General features: G+C 48.8%; 1 protein-coding gene across 2 annotated transcripts in view; it reads left to right on the forward strand.

Moving 5' to 3' along the window:
* The first annotated feature begins 1,584 nt into the window (after window positions 1-1,584).
* The window catches only part of CIMIP4 (ciliary microtubule inner protein 4), a 28,036-nt gene continuing 15,586 nt past the window's right edge, over window positions 1,585-14,034 (forward strand). For both annotated transcript variants that reach the window (XM_066253089.1, XM_066253088.1), the window contains exons 1-4: window positions 1,585-1,809; window positions 6,870-6,914; window positions 10,689-11,125; window positions 12,803-12,947. In XM_066253089.1, coding sequence (XP_066109186.1) covers window positions 6,893-6,914; window positions 10,689-11,125; window positions 12,803-12,947 — 604 coding nt within the window. In that variant the 5' untranslated portion in view covers window positions 1,585-1,809; window positions 6,870-6,892. The remainder of the gene's footprint in view (window positions 1,810-6,869; window positions 6,915-10,688; window positions 11,126-12,802; window positions 12,948-14,034) is intronic.

A 14,034-nucleotide genomic window follows, 5' to 3' on the forward strand; every position in this document is an offset into this window, starting at 1 on the left:
CTTTATATTTGACCGTTTCATTGATGTAATTTTATCATTGCATATTAGACACACTGCAGAACCTGCTCTCTCCACAAAGGTAAATTCCTCTGTCCATTCCTGCTGAAAAATACGATACTCCTCATCTTTTTTTTCTTTTAGCCATCTTCTTCGTCAAAAGGGTTTCTGCAATTAGCTAGCTGACTACTTGATTAAAAGGAGGGAAGTTTACTTCCTGACCTCACAATGACTTGTGTACATTATGCATTATCCAATAAAAATATGATGTTGTCCCAGAGGACAGCTGTGATTAGCTCCAGCCACCCACAACCATGAACATGAGCAGTAGGAAATGAATGGATTATAATACATGAGAATGTGTTATATTTTTAATGTTATTATTATTTTTATTAAAGATTTGTCTGTGAGCCAGATGAAGCCATCAGAAGAGCCACATCTGGCTTGTGAGCCATAGGTTTCCAACCCCTGCTATAGGTGATTAGTACAGAAGACAAGAGCAAAAACAAGAAACCAGTAGGGAGGTGGATGTGTTAACCAAGGCAAGAAGTGGTTTGGACCAGGGACAAGGAAGATGTGGAGGTTAGATAAAGGAGACCAAATCAAGTGTACTTTGAAGGACTTGCTGATGGATTGCTTATGGGGTTAGCTGAGGGTTACAGGTGACAGCTCTCTGGGCCAAGCAATGTTCTAGGCACTTCACCAAGATGACTTCATTCAGTACTCAGTCTTACATGTGGAGGTGAGGTGGGTTTTTTGTGTTTTACATATGAGCTAAAGAATATGGACAAAGTTACTCTTCTAGTAAGTGGCAGGCCCAGACTCTGAGAATCCCAAGTTTAACCACAATGCTCTCTGCCTCCTGGGGAGACTGCAAAAGCCTGGGAATGTAGAGGGTATTCCCTGTACTCCCACCCCTGCAGAACAGCAGCCAGACAGGACTAAGATGCTGGCGCTAACTGCAGAAGTCACTCAACTTTATACCATCTTCTATAGCCCTTATGTTTCAAGAGGAGGAGAGTAGACCCTCCCTTTCCTACCCCTGCTCTAGTTTTACTAGACCCCTGATCCCTTCCTGATCCCTTTACTAGATTCCTGATCCCTTCCTGTTCCGCTCAGACAGCTCAGGTGCATCTTTCCCTCTCTTCCCCACTCCCCTCTACTTAAATTTATGCTCATAAACATATCTATGTCTTTACTATTTGAGTCATATCTAAACTGTTGAACTCCTATGCATTCTTCAAAATCTAGCTCAAATGGTCCTTCTGTGAGCAGTGTCTTCTTTTCCCTAGATAGAACTAATCACTCTCTCTACTTAATCCTTTGTAATTTCAAGAATTTCCTTCCCACTTGATGGCATTTGAGCCCCTCTGGGGCTGGTGGGGGCTCAGGGGATATTTTGCCCCTGTAGTACTGGCTTTCCATGGCCTCTGCTCCCTAGGATTGGCCTATCAGCCCTCTGAGGTAACAGAGGCCTGTGTATAATGATCGTCATGGAGACTCCAATGAGCAACAGGGAAGGGCTGCTCCCTAGCAACCATCAGTTGGTCTTCACCAGCACTTGTGCAATGTGGTTCTGCACTCCTGGGCTTCAGCGTGCACCAGAGCAGTTCATGTGCTTTCTGACATTATAAAAGCAAGTGCAGAGGTGAGGCAGAGACTTGCAAGGTGGGCCAGGGGTCTGTCATGACACAGGTTTCATCTTCCTTCTGCCCACTCGGAGTTGCTTGTGAGTAAAGAGGGCCCAGACTGCAACTGGAAGACCAACTTTTCCTCCCTTCGTGACCAACATCTCTGTGACCTTCTCTCCAGGTCAGAAACTTCAGTGAGTCCACACATTTGCGGACTGGGGGTGCCATTTGAGTAGATGGGAAACTGCTGTGGGTACTTCAGGTGGGTGGCTTGGAATGAGGACAGGATCAAAAAACTCACTTGAAGGAGATAGAAGATGTGGGACTTGGTTTCAACACCACCTGGGGGAGGTCCTAGTTCTTTCCTGAGCCCCAGTTTCTCTATCTATCCAAGAGGGTGAGTTAATATTTTCGCTGAACATCTCACTGTGTCCTTGTGAAGATAGACTGAATCTACTGCATAACAAATCAGCCCAACACGTAGTGGCTTTAACACAACAATATTATCTCATAGTTTCTGTGGGTCCGGAAAATAAATGTGGCTTTGATGGATCTTCGGTCTCAAGTTCCCTCTCAGACTGTGATTAAGCTGTTGGCCGTGGCTTCAGTCTCATCTCAAGGCTCAACTAAAGAAGCACCCCTTTCCAAAGTCTCTCACATGGTAGGATTGTTGAATTGAGAGCCTTAGTTTCTCATGAGTGGTTGGCCAGAGGCCACCCTCAGTTTTTTGCTTTGTGGGCCTGTCCAGAGGGCAGCTCATAACAGAAAGCTGCTTTAGTCAGAGTGACTGAGCCAAGAAAAACCAGACACAGTTGCTGCGAACCAGTGCAGCTAGTAATTCCAGGTCCAGAGTGGGAACAGTGCAGAATTAAGAAAATAGGCTTAAAGAAATAAAGAATGGGGTTGGGAGGGCTCTGCAATTGCTGATGGCAAGAAGAGCATGCTTCACGCCCGTTTCTCACTTTATTTATAGGGCAAAGTGAGGTCATTAGCAAATTGGAGATCTCTGATCATGTTTCCAAGGCAAACCAAGAATTTAACCAAGGGCAGAAAACCCCTACTATACATAACATCTTAACTTCACACAAAACAAAGGATAGAAGAAACTTGCCTCTAGTTTTTCTGGGAGACATGAGGTTGGGGGGTAGGATGAGTATAAACAATCCAGCACCACAGCCTAACAGCCTTTTGCAACCTAATCAGTCAAGTGAGGTGGGGTGATGGGCAGACTGTCAGCTTACAGCCAATTCCCCACACCTCTGTCCCCCAAAAATCTAAACTGCAAAAACCCTGTTGGCTTTTCAGTCCCCAACACACAGTGTAACAGGACAAAGTCACAGTCTTGTATAATCTCATCTTGGAAGTGGCATCTTGTCATTTTTGTCACATGTCATTTGTTAAAAGCAAGTCATTACATCCAGCCCACACCTGGGGGGTGGGCAGTGGAATTACCCAAGTAGATGAATATCAAGGAACAAGAGGTACTGGAGCCATGTCAACTGCCTCCCTCTCGCCCTCGATGACATACATCCCTTCCACATGCAAAATACATTCATCCCCTCCCAAGATCTCCAAACATCTCATCTCATTACAGCATCTCCTTAAAATCTATAATCTGGTCCTATAAATCAGGTGCAGGTGTGAATGAGGCTCCTTGGGTGTCATTTCTTGAGTTCAGTTCTCCATCAGTAAATCTGGGAAACTAAGCTACCTTCCCTGAACACACACCTGGCATACAATAGTGTGACAGGCATAGGAGAAGAGCTGCCACCATTCCTATGCACATATGAGGAAGATGGATACACTAAATCACTGGTCCATAGCAATTCTGAAATCCAGTCAGGCAAATGTGGGACTTTCCTTATTCAATTTCAAAGCATGGAAATAATTTTCCATAGTTCTCAGCTCTGTCCTACGGACCCGTGTTTCCACTCTCTATGTTATCCTTCTTTTAAAAAATAAAATGCGGGCCTGACCTGTGGTGGCGTAGTGGGATAAAGCGTCGACCTGGAACGCTGAGGTCACCTGTTCGATACCCTGGGCTTGCCTGGTCAAGGCATATATGGGAGTTGATGCTTCCTGCTCCTCCCCTTTCTTTCTCTCTCTCTCTTTCTCTCTCTCCTCTCTGAAAATTAAATAAATAAAATCTTTTTTAAAAATAAATAAATAAAATGCGTCTGATCAGGTGGTGATGCAGTGGATAGAGTGTTGGACTGGGGTGCGGAGGACCCAGGTTCGAAACCCCAAGGTCACCAGCTTGAGCATGGGCTTATCTAGTTTGAGCAAGGCTCACCAGCTTGAGCCTAAGGTCGCTGGCTTAAGCAAGGAGTCACTCGGTCTGCTGTAGCTCCCCGGTCAAGGCACATATGAGAAAGCAGTCACTGAACAACTAAGGTGCCGCAATGAAGAATTTGATGCTTCTCATCTCTCTCCCTTCCTGTCTGTCTGTCCCTATCTGTCTCTCTCTGTTTCTGTCACAAAAATAAATAAATACATAAATAAATAAATAAATAAACAAACAAATAAATAAAATGCAAGGCAGCCTGTGTTTTCTGCTGAGTGGGTTTTTTCAGACTATTTACCATTGATGGAATTTGCAAGTCCCCTGGACTCTCTTCATTTTATACTGTCTCTGTCTCTTCTATGTCAATCTGGCAGTACTTTTGTCAATATAGTTTTCTCATAACACTAGACAACTAGTAACACTAGTGACACGGCACTAGACAAACGTCTTCTCCACTGGCACTCCTGCTGAGAGATAGCACCCTTAAGCTTCCTAGAGGTTCTATTATTCCATTAGGAAAATCTGTGAGGCATTTTTATTTTATTTTTTATTTTACAGAGACAGAGAGAGAGTCAGATTGAAGGATAGACAGGGACAGATAGACAGGAACGGAGAGATGAGAAGCTTCATCATGAATATTTTGTTGTGCGTTGCAACACCTTAGTTGTTCATTGATTGCTTTCTCATATGTGCCTTGACCGCAGGCCTTCAGCAGACCAAGTAACCCCTTGCTCTAGCCAGAGACCTTGGGTCCAAGCTGGTGAGCTTTAGCTCAAACCAGATGAGCCCACGCTCAAGCTGGCGACCTCGGGGTATCGAACCTGGGTCCTCTGCATCCCAGTCGACGCTCTATCCACTGCGCCACCGCCTGGTCAGGCATATTTTTATTTCTTTTAAGGGCTCATTGTCTGACTAAATAATACTCTGATTCTTTCATCTTTCTAAGGTTTGAACCAAAGGTTTTACAGTCACATCCTTGGCTACATTTTCCAGACAGTGCTCTGAAGACTTTTCTTAATTTTAGCATCTTTCAGCTTCTGGAGAGGATGAGAATTTCCAAACCTATGAAGTCCTGCCTATTTTTCCTTTAACAGTTCTTTCTTCAATTTCTCTCTCTCCTCTCACATTTCCCTTTGAGCAACAAGAAGAAACCAGGAGGCACCTCTAGTGCTTTGTATGGAAATCTCCTGTGCTAGGTAACCCCGTTTGTCAGTTCCAGGCTCTGTTTTCCACATAACTGCCGATGAGTGTCGCTACACAGCAAGGACACTTCTTATCCAGGTTCTAATAACACGTTCCTCCCTTTCTTTTGTGCCTCAGTGGTAGTGTCCCCAAAGATCAGATTTCTTGGTGTTTTAAGGTGATAAAGTTTTAAGCTTTTTTCTGTTTTGTTCCTCAAATCTTTCCAAGCTCCATCCACTGCTTGGTCAAAAGCCGCTCCCACATTTTTAGGCATTTGTTAGAGCAGCACCCCCTCCTCAGTACTAAAATATATATTAGTTAGCTATTGTCGCATAACAAATTAATATAAAGCTCAGCAGCATAAAACTGTACTTTAAAAAAAGAAATGACAAATTTATTATTTAAGTAAAAAATAAAGTTTTGCTTGATAATTTTTCAAGATGACAAAATTAATCATTTTTAAACTGCTCTGAGCTTGCTGCCAGCAGAGCCACTTGCTGGGCGACCTAAGACAAGTCACTCTCCTTCTCTGGGCCTCGGTCTCTTTATCAATAAAATGAAGTGGTTGGATTAGCTTATCTCAGAGAGATCCCTTCCAGTTGGACTAAACATCTGTTATACAATAAATTGTTTTATCTTATTTCAAAATTCACAAAAACCTTTAAGAACGTGATAAAATAAGAGAATATGAACAAGGAAAGATCACCTAAGAGAAAGGAACACAGAACTGAAAGGTGTGGAGGTTTGTGAAGATGCCAGACCTGCCCGCCCCCCCTGCTCACCCCCAAATCTGGCCCAAAGGCCTGTCTTCAGAGGAAAGACGGGTCACACCAGAGTGGGTCCTTGTTCTCAGCCCTGCTCCACGTTGGCCACATTGGTTCCCTTTGCTTGAGCTTGAATGACCAGCTGGTAAAATGCAAAAAATCCTACTGACACCAGAAATATTAGTGTTCGTGCTGCTGGTCACCACTTTAGTCAAATAGGTAGAGACAGGGCCGGTGATCTGAGGAGACAGGGTTGTGTCCCCTAAAAAGCTCCTACCCCAGCCAACCTGTTTATAAGGGGCAAAAAAGGGCAGGCAAGGGTTTGGGAATTTCAAGGGAAAGTTCATCAGATAATAGTCAAAGTTAACTGAATCATAGTCAGTGGGTGTTCTGTCCTTGGAGCACAAAGGCTTTGCTTGCAAATCTCCTACGGCCCAGAAATGGATGACTTGCAGTCCCCTGGGGCACAAAGGTGGCTTGCTCGCAGGTCCCGTTAAGTCCTGTAGGCCCGCTCAGGTGTCCCAGTTCCCAGAATAAGCTCTTACTTGCATTAACCGTTAAGCTTATTGATTATAACTAAAACCACTATTACTCGGGCTAAAATTGTAACTTGCATTCCCCCTATCACTGTTTGAAGGGGGAGGCAAATTGTCACCAGGATGGAGAGCTTGGGACAGCACCCTACAACCAGGGTAGTGCTGGGTGGTGCAGAGGGGGGAGGGGGCAACGAGGAGCCCAGGCCCCAGGCTGAGAAAAGTGACTAGTGGTGGGGATGACCAGGGCTTTCCAGAAAGGGCCGAGCCCACGGGGGTCCAGGAGGCAGGCCCAGTGCCCTAGCGCTGGGTGGACGGGGTAGGGCCTCCTTGAGTGCCAGAGAGCACTGAAGGCAGCATGAAGGGACCTCTGGTCGGGCTGGGCAGATGGCCACAGGTCTCCCTGCTCTGCAGTCAGCTTATCCCCATTCACAAAGCCTCTGTGACATCTGAGATGACACAGTTTGTTTCTTTGCAGGACTAAGCTTGGAACCAGAGACCATGGAGCTGGGCCGCCAAGCAGGTAAGACAGGCCGACCAGGGATGGATTGGCAGAGGACACACAATGCATACCCAGGGCTTCCAGAGGGACTCCCGGGGGGGGGGGGAGGGCAGCAGGAATGACCCTCTTCCTGCTCCCTCAGTCTTGCTCTGGCTCCCAGACCCTCTGTGTGGCCCTGACCTCCTCGGGCCACTCTGTTTGAGAACAGAAGGGAAAGGGGAGGAAAGGAATATTGCTGAGCCCTCCCATCTGCCAGGTCCGGGGATCACGAGCCTGCCACAGAGCCCCTCCTCAGGGCTCGGAGGGGAGAGGCAGCCCTGCGTGGGCACCGCGTTGGCATAGAAATGTCCAAACCTGTGGAGAATTTTTATGAGTTTATTTGAGCCAATCGACAACATAGACCAGGGAGCGAGATCTTAAATGCTCTGGAGAAAAACAGTTGTGCAGTTCCTTTAAGCGTTTGCGATGAAGAAGGGGACGTGAGGAAGGTTGTAGGAAGGTGGGAGAAAGCCAGGCCAGGACTGGATTATAGGAGAGTTAAGATTATTTACTCTCTTGAGGGTGTTTACATTTTAGAAGGAGAGGTCTGAAAGGGTGGTCACTATTTGAAGGAGGGGTCTGAAAAGAGGTATTTGAAAAGTGTATTAACCTAGATTCACAGAAGCAATGGGCGGGGCTTGCTTGAGGCAAAGATAAGCCTTTAGTGAAGAAGTTCAATGCCAGGGGTGTGACTGCCTAGAGTGAAATGCCGTTAGGGATTTATGATAACTTCCCCAACTTGTGAAGTTACTTTTTGTGGAACCCCCCTTTTTTCATTCACAACCAGATGGGCAGACTGTGGGAGAAAACAGCGGGGCAGGAGGCCTGGTGTCTATGGGTAGGAGGTACATGTAGGTCGTGAGTGAACCCAGCTCAGGGGTTGATGTGGCCCGAGGAGGGGAGAAGAGTGTTCTAGGCACCAGGAGCAGTGTGGGCAAAAGGTCTAGAGGTGAGAGAGGGCTGGTGCTCTGAGTGAAATTCAATATGGCTTGAAGGCTAGAGAGTGAAGTGGGAGAGAGACCAGGCCTGGTCCCCGGCCAGAGCCCCGTGGGTGGAGGCTCTGTCCTGAGGACAAGGGGAAAGGGTTCCACTGCAGTTGTAACTGGATCAGGTCAGCTCTGAGAAGGGTCCCCACTGTCCCCACTGGTGAGCGGACAGTGGCTGGGGCTGACTGATGGGATGTGGGCGACAAGCCAGTGAGGTTGGGGCGGGACTCCTGCTGGAAGGTTTCTCTAAGGACCTAAATGACCCAAGGGCCTTGTTAAATGAACACCCAGACTCCCAGCCTCTCCCTCGGAGATCCTGATATAGCAGGTCTGGGACAGGCCCAGGAATCTGTATTTTTAGTGAGTGCCCTGGGGCATTCTGATAAATGGCCAAACTTGGAAAACTCTGAGGACTCATCACCTGACCATCTCAGTAGCAAATGGAATAGGGTTTACTGCACCTGTCCGACAGCTGCAAGAATGGAGGGGAGGGGAGGGAGAGTTGCAACGAGATCCCTGGGATGCCAGCTGCAGACTTGCAGTCTTTCATTCAGCAAACATTTAACCCCAGGGGGACAAGGGTTGGCCCCTGTAGCTCACTCACCGTGTGTCCCCAGTGTCTGGCACAGCACCTGTCACACCCCTGAACTGGTGACCGTATTGGCTTTCTGAGCCAGGGGATATTGTACAAAGTGCCGGCAAAGGGTGCGCAGGCAATTCCACAGAATGTGCTCGCAGAGGAGGCAGGCAGGAGCACAGCCTGGGAGAAATGGGGAGCACTATCCTGGAGCCCTAAGCCCCGAATGCTGGAGGACCCCAGGAGGAGTGCCATCCTGCACTAGGCCCCAGTCTCCTCATGAGCAGGAGGAGAGGGGTCACGGTTGACCAGGTGGGTGCTGAGTGCTCTTTAAGCTTCCTGTCTCCATTTCTTTTGAGAAGGGTCACTGTCCCCATCCTGGAAGCCTTAGTTTTTCCTGGAGGCACCGCACTCCTTTGCCTTGTTGGATCAGAAACTAGGACAAAGGGAGGGAAGGCTGTTGGGGCTCATCTTAGACTCAGGGAGTGCAGTGTGACTCTGGTCCTTACGGCCACCTCCTGGTTCCCTCTCTCGTGCTGGGCTTCACCTATATCTTAGATGCAGAGGACTCTCTGGCCGTGGAGGCCAGGGCTGGCTCACCGGTGGGCACCCCTCTCCCCCAATCTAGGAGGAGAAACAAGATGGTTTTTAGCTCACAGTGGCAGAGAAAGGGAAAACACAGGGTTGTGGGAGATTCTTGGAGCATGTTGGGGACAGAGTTGTGAATTTGAGAGGAGGGAGCCAGTCCTGCAGCTTGGGGAGGGTGTCAAAGACCACGTCCTGGAGAGACTGCGTGGAAAGAAATAGTAGAATTTTCATTTAGGGAAAAGGAGGATGTGGCCTTCTAAGAGCAGAGCCAGCCTGGGCAGATACAGAGGTGGGACATCCCACTTAGTGTGGAGATAGGAGAAGAGGGTGAAGAGGAGGCGCCACAGGCTGGGAGCAGGAGGCCTCCTGGGACTGGGAAGGGGGGGGAGGAATGTGGGCGGGAGGAAGGGAGGGGAGAGGTGTGGTGTGAGAGCAGGGAGGGCACCCTGGGATGACACCACCGGATTAGCCAAGAGAATAGAGGAGGGAAGTGAAGGTTGGGGAGCAGCTCAGAATGGGAACAAAGACCAGGGCCCGGCTCCAGTTCTGGTTCTTTCCAGCCCTGTGACTTGGCCAAGCCAAGTAATGCCCTGTGCCAGCTTCCACGGCTGCAGCTCCTATTGTCAAAAACCATGTGGGATGACCGTGTCTTGAGGGGGACTTGGCAGCTGAACTACCTTCTCTCTTTGACTCTTTGCAAATTTCTTACCGTACTTTTGGCTCCTGTGACTTCTTTCTGTTCCCATCCCTTTTTCTGCTCTGGCTCTCTGGGGTTCTGTGTCTCCCTGTTCCCACTTCACACCCCCACCGCTGTCTTCCTTCCTGTCTTCCTATTGTTGGGCAGATAAAATATATTATGCTCACTTTGTTAAAGATGGCACTGCCCATGTGGAGGCTGTCGCCCAGGTGATATTAGTGTGTGTTGGGGGCAGGCTGTGGGCAGGCAGAATCCTTGTAGCCTGGGGCTTGGTTTTGGGATTAAGCCTTTCCCACCCTTTTTGATGTGGGGTGGTACAATCCTATCATGCCTCAGAAAGTGACTTTGTGTTAGAGACTTCCCTATTTTGTATATTGGATTAAAGGTTTTGAATCTACACTATAAAATGGGGGCAGAACAAGAGCTTGCTCTCTTGGTTCCTGAGATTAGCATTAGAGGAGAGAGCAGAGAGGAGAGCAGAGAAAGGCCACGTGGAGAAGGCTAGGAGAAGCAGCCAAGATGGCGGAGTGTTGAGTGAGAAGCCAGTTTGTGCAGAGTTTGTGCAGGGAGAAGGAAGGAGATGGGGAACAGAGGTGAATAAGTCTGGTGAGCTAGAAACCTTTGATTCTAGGAAACTCGGATAAGTCAGTAGCTTTATGAGCACTGAATGTGAGTGGGTTTTGGAGCCAGTGTGTATTTTTACTTGCCCGCCGGGTGCAAGCTAGGATTAAAGACTATGGCTCATCAGTTTTTGGCTCCATTGTTTCTTTACCGACTGTCCGAATCCAATGCGAACCTGCATGGGCCAGGCTGCTGTGATGGTGGCCTTGGCCACTGGCTTTACACTCCCTCTCTGCATTTCCCTGTCTCCTTCTCTCCCTCCCTCCCTCTCTCTTCCCCCTGTTCAGGTACAACTGCTTTGACCAGGGTCTATCAGAACAACAAGGAAGGCCAGCAGGACATGGACCCCAGGAGAACTTCCCACAGCCCCTTGGATAGCTCCACGTTCAAGCACCAGGCCCCAGTCTCCCCGCAGCCGTCCCTGCACCAGGAAGGCAGGCCCCAAGGCAGCTCCCTGGGGCAGGACAACCTGAAGGGGGTCTGGCCTCCACCCCCTTCAGCTGCCAGCAGGAATGGAGTCAGGCCTGAGTCCCTGAAGAATGGGCGCTACACACCCTCCCCAAGGGAGAGCAAGGCCACTTTCCAAGATGGGGCTCAGCCATGCCAGGGGCTGAAGGAAGACCCCAACTCCAGGGCCCAGGGCCAGAGGAGCAACATCATTCCTGACAACATTCACCACAAGTTTGAGAGCAACAAGGTGGACCAGATGGTCCCCGAAGAGCAGGTATTAGCACATGGCACAGGGGGTGAAGGGTGGCAAGAGGGTGATACATGGAGACTTATAATGGGGTCCCCAAAGGAACCTAATCTTGAGAACAGAGTCCCTGTAATAATATGACCAGCAAGTAGTGTTTACTGAGGACTTTCTATGTGCCAGGCACTGTGCACTGTTTAAACTCTTCACATAACAACTCATTTCATCTTCCCAATGAGAAAGGTGCTATTATCCTCATCTTAAGGATAAGGAGCCCAAGGCTTAGGTGGGGTTAAGTAAGTTAACAAAATTTACCTAGTTATGTAGGATGAGGACCCAAACTGAGCCAACAGATAGATTGTGTAGCCCTTGCCCTTAATGACTTTGCGATTTTAAGTGTTATGTTTGAATTAGATGCTTTTAACTCACACAAGGACACAGTATTGAATGGATGGACGATATTGATTGGGAATCAGAAGACGTGGGTTTGAGTCATGGCTTTGTCTTAAGTGCTGAATGACTTTGAATAAGTTATTTCCCCTGCCTGGGTTTTAGTCTCTACATCTATAAACTGAGGCAGGTAGACTAGATCCTGCTAGCAAATACATGGCATGCATACCACAACTCTCCTAGTCTGCATCCATGGCAGACATCACTAATCAATGCTGGTACCTTTCCCCACCTGATACATCATCTTAGGGAGTTGTTACTGATCAGTTGAAAGTTGAGATAAAACTCATCTGCCATTTCTGTTCGAATACTAAGGGTTCTTCCTGCTTTGGCATTCTGAGACACATTTTCAAAGCCCTCCCCACCCCCACCCTTAGCACTCATAGCAACTCCATTTTGTGGTAGCCTGGGCAGGAGTTATTGCCTACTTTCTAACAGATGGCAAAACCAAGGCTCAAAGAGGTGATATGATCTGCTCAGGGTCATACTGAGGAAATGGGAGATCCAGGCTCACAAGGCTGTGGGCTGGGTCCCTTTTCATTTGTCATCTTAAGGTGCAGTGAGCCTATCCACCAACTAGTCTGGGAGGTCACAATCTTAAATGTTCTGCCTTACTTGGAGCACCTTGTCCCAGTTTGAGGTATGGTCACTATCTCTCATGGCCTCTCTCGGCCTTCAGAAAATGTAATCTCTCTCTTCTAAGTGGCCAAGAGAAGAACAGAGACGTGCCCAAAGTCAGCAGCTGGTATATGGCAGAACTCGGACTCAAACTCAGGTTTCCTGGCTCCTAGGCCTGGGCTCAATCTTTCTGGGCCTCAGTTTCCACATTGGCACAAGGAAGGAGTTGGCTTCCATGCAGTCAGTGGAGCTACCTAGAGCCTACTAATGTGATAGCTCGATTCTAGGAGGCAAGCTGAGCTCTGTGGTTCACCAACTGTGTGAGCAGCAAGCCCCCACCCTGAGCCCCAACCTTCCTCACTTATAAAATGGTCAAGAAATATCACCTTGTGAAGACCTCTCCCAATGAGGCACACAGTAGGTGCTCCATGCAGGAGTAGGTTTGTGATCACTATCATCTCTGATGTCCTGGTCCAGGTGGGAGGTGGGATGGGGTGAGAGGGTGGGGGGCCTGCATGTTGGTTGAAGGCTACCGTGCGGTGGGGTGGTGAGGGCAGGGTCAGTGGTGTTAAAGGGGAGCTATAGGGCTTGATCCTGCTTCTCTATCCCTGGTCTTTTCTCTAAACCCTCCCTGCTCAGGCTCAAAGGGCCACTGGTGAAGTCTTGGAAGGCCAGAAGAGGGCAAGCTCGTGGCCCAGCAGGACCCAGAATTCTGAGGAAGTCTCCGACATCTTCTCAGACTACTATGACCTGGGCTATAACATGCGGTCAAATCTGTTTCAAGGTCGGTCAAAGGGCAAGGGTGGGGGCTGTCAATAACATGGTCCCCCAGGGGCAGGAAAGGCCAGTGGGATGTCTACCCCTTCCTAAACCTCTATGATTCAGACCCTAGAATACACCCTCAGGGACACTCATTTCATGGCCACCAAGGGCTGGCTCTTTGCCAGGCTGTGCGCCGAGTTGTAAATGTCCAGTCCTCTGGCAAGTCTGTGCTCACTGTGAAGATCACCAACCCCAGTTGGCTGTCAGCTCCTCCCTCCCCCAAACACCTCTGGTGTCCTAATCTGCCGAGACCCAGGCACTCCTGACCCGGGCACCTTTGGTCACAGTGATATCAGGTTTCTGGTTCAAAGCTCAGCTCAGCCACTCACTGGGTGTGGCCTCACATAAGATTCTTAACCTCTTTGAGCCTCAGTCACCTTCTTGGTACAATGGGGACAGTATGATAATATGGCCCTCACTGGGTTGTTGGCAGGACTCTCTGAAGGTCCTTGACCTGTGACACACAGTGAGGGCTCAGTAGCTGGCAGGCTGGTGTTTTCCTTCCCAGAGCCTGGTGGTGGCACTACCTGGATCAAAGGGTGGGTTGGAGACTGGGACATTGACGGTGCCACCGCGGGTCAGCCGTAGACCGGTCTGTTACAGGGGCGTGCTGTTAGCTCTAGTTCACAGACAGGTCGGAAATGGTTTGTCCAGGACCTCTCAGCAGTAGAAGGTGGATCTGAAGCTCAAATCCAGGTTTTCCTTCTGCCTCTGAACCCCAGAATGTTTTTTGGCACCAGGTCATCTCCCTAGCTATGACCCTGTTCCCATAGGAGCATTAAATGAATTGCTGGGGGGGGGTGTGTCCATGGCCAGCTTGCAGGGACTTCTCTCTGCCCCCACAGTCCAGTTTAGCCTCATTGCAAAAAGCCAGGTCTTTCTGGTCCTCTTCCTTCTTCCTGCCTCACTCCAGTGTCCCCAGGGGTCTGGCTAACCTTCTCACCTGGCTCAGATCCCTGTTACTCAAGGAATCTGACAGCCACTGGAACTTTCTGGGTTTTTCTTTGAGTTTGTAGAAGGGTAGGTGCAGGGGGAAGGAAGAGAGAATA

The sequence above is a fragment of the Saccopteryx bilineata genome, chromosome 1, assembly GCF_036850765.1.
Source record: "Saccopteryx bilineata isolate mSacBil1 chromosome 1, mSacBil1_pri_phased_curated, whole genome shotgun sequence".
Classification (NCBI taxonomy): domain Eukaryota; kingdom Metazoa; phylum Chordata; class Mammalia; order Chiroptera; family Emballonuridae; genus Saccopteryx; species Saccopteryx bilineata.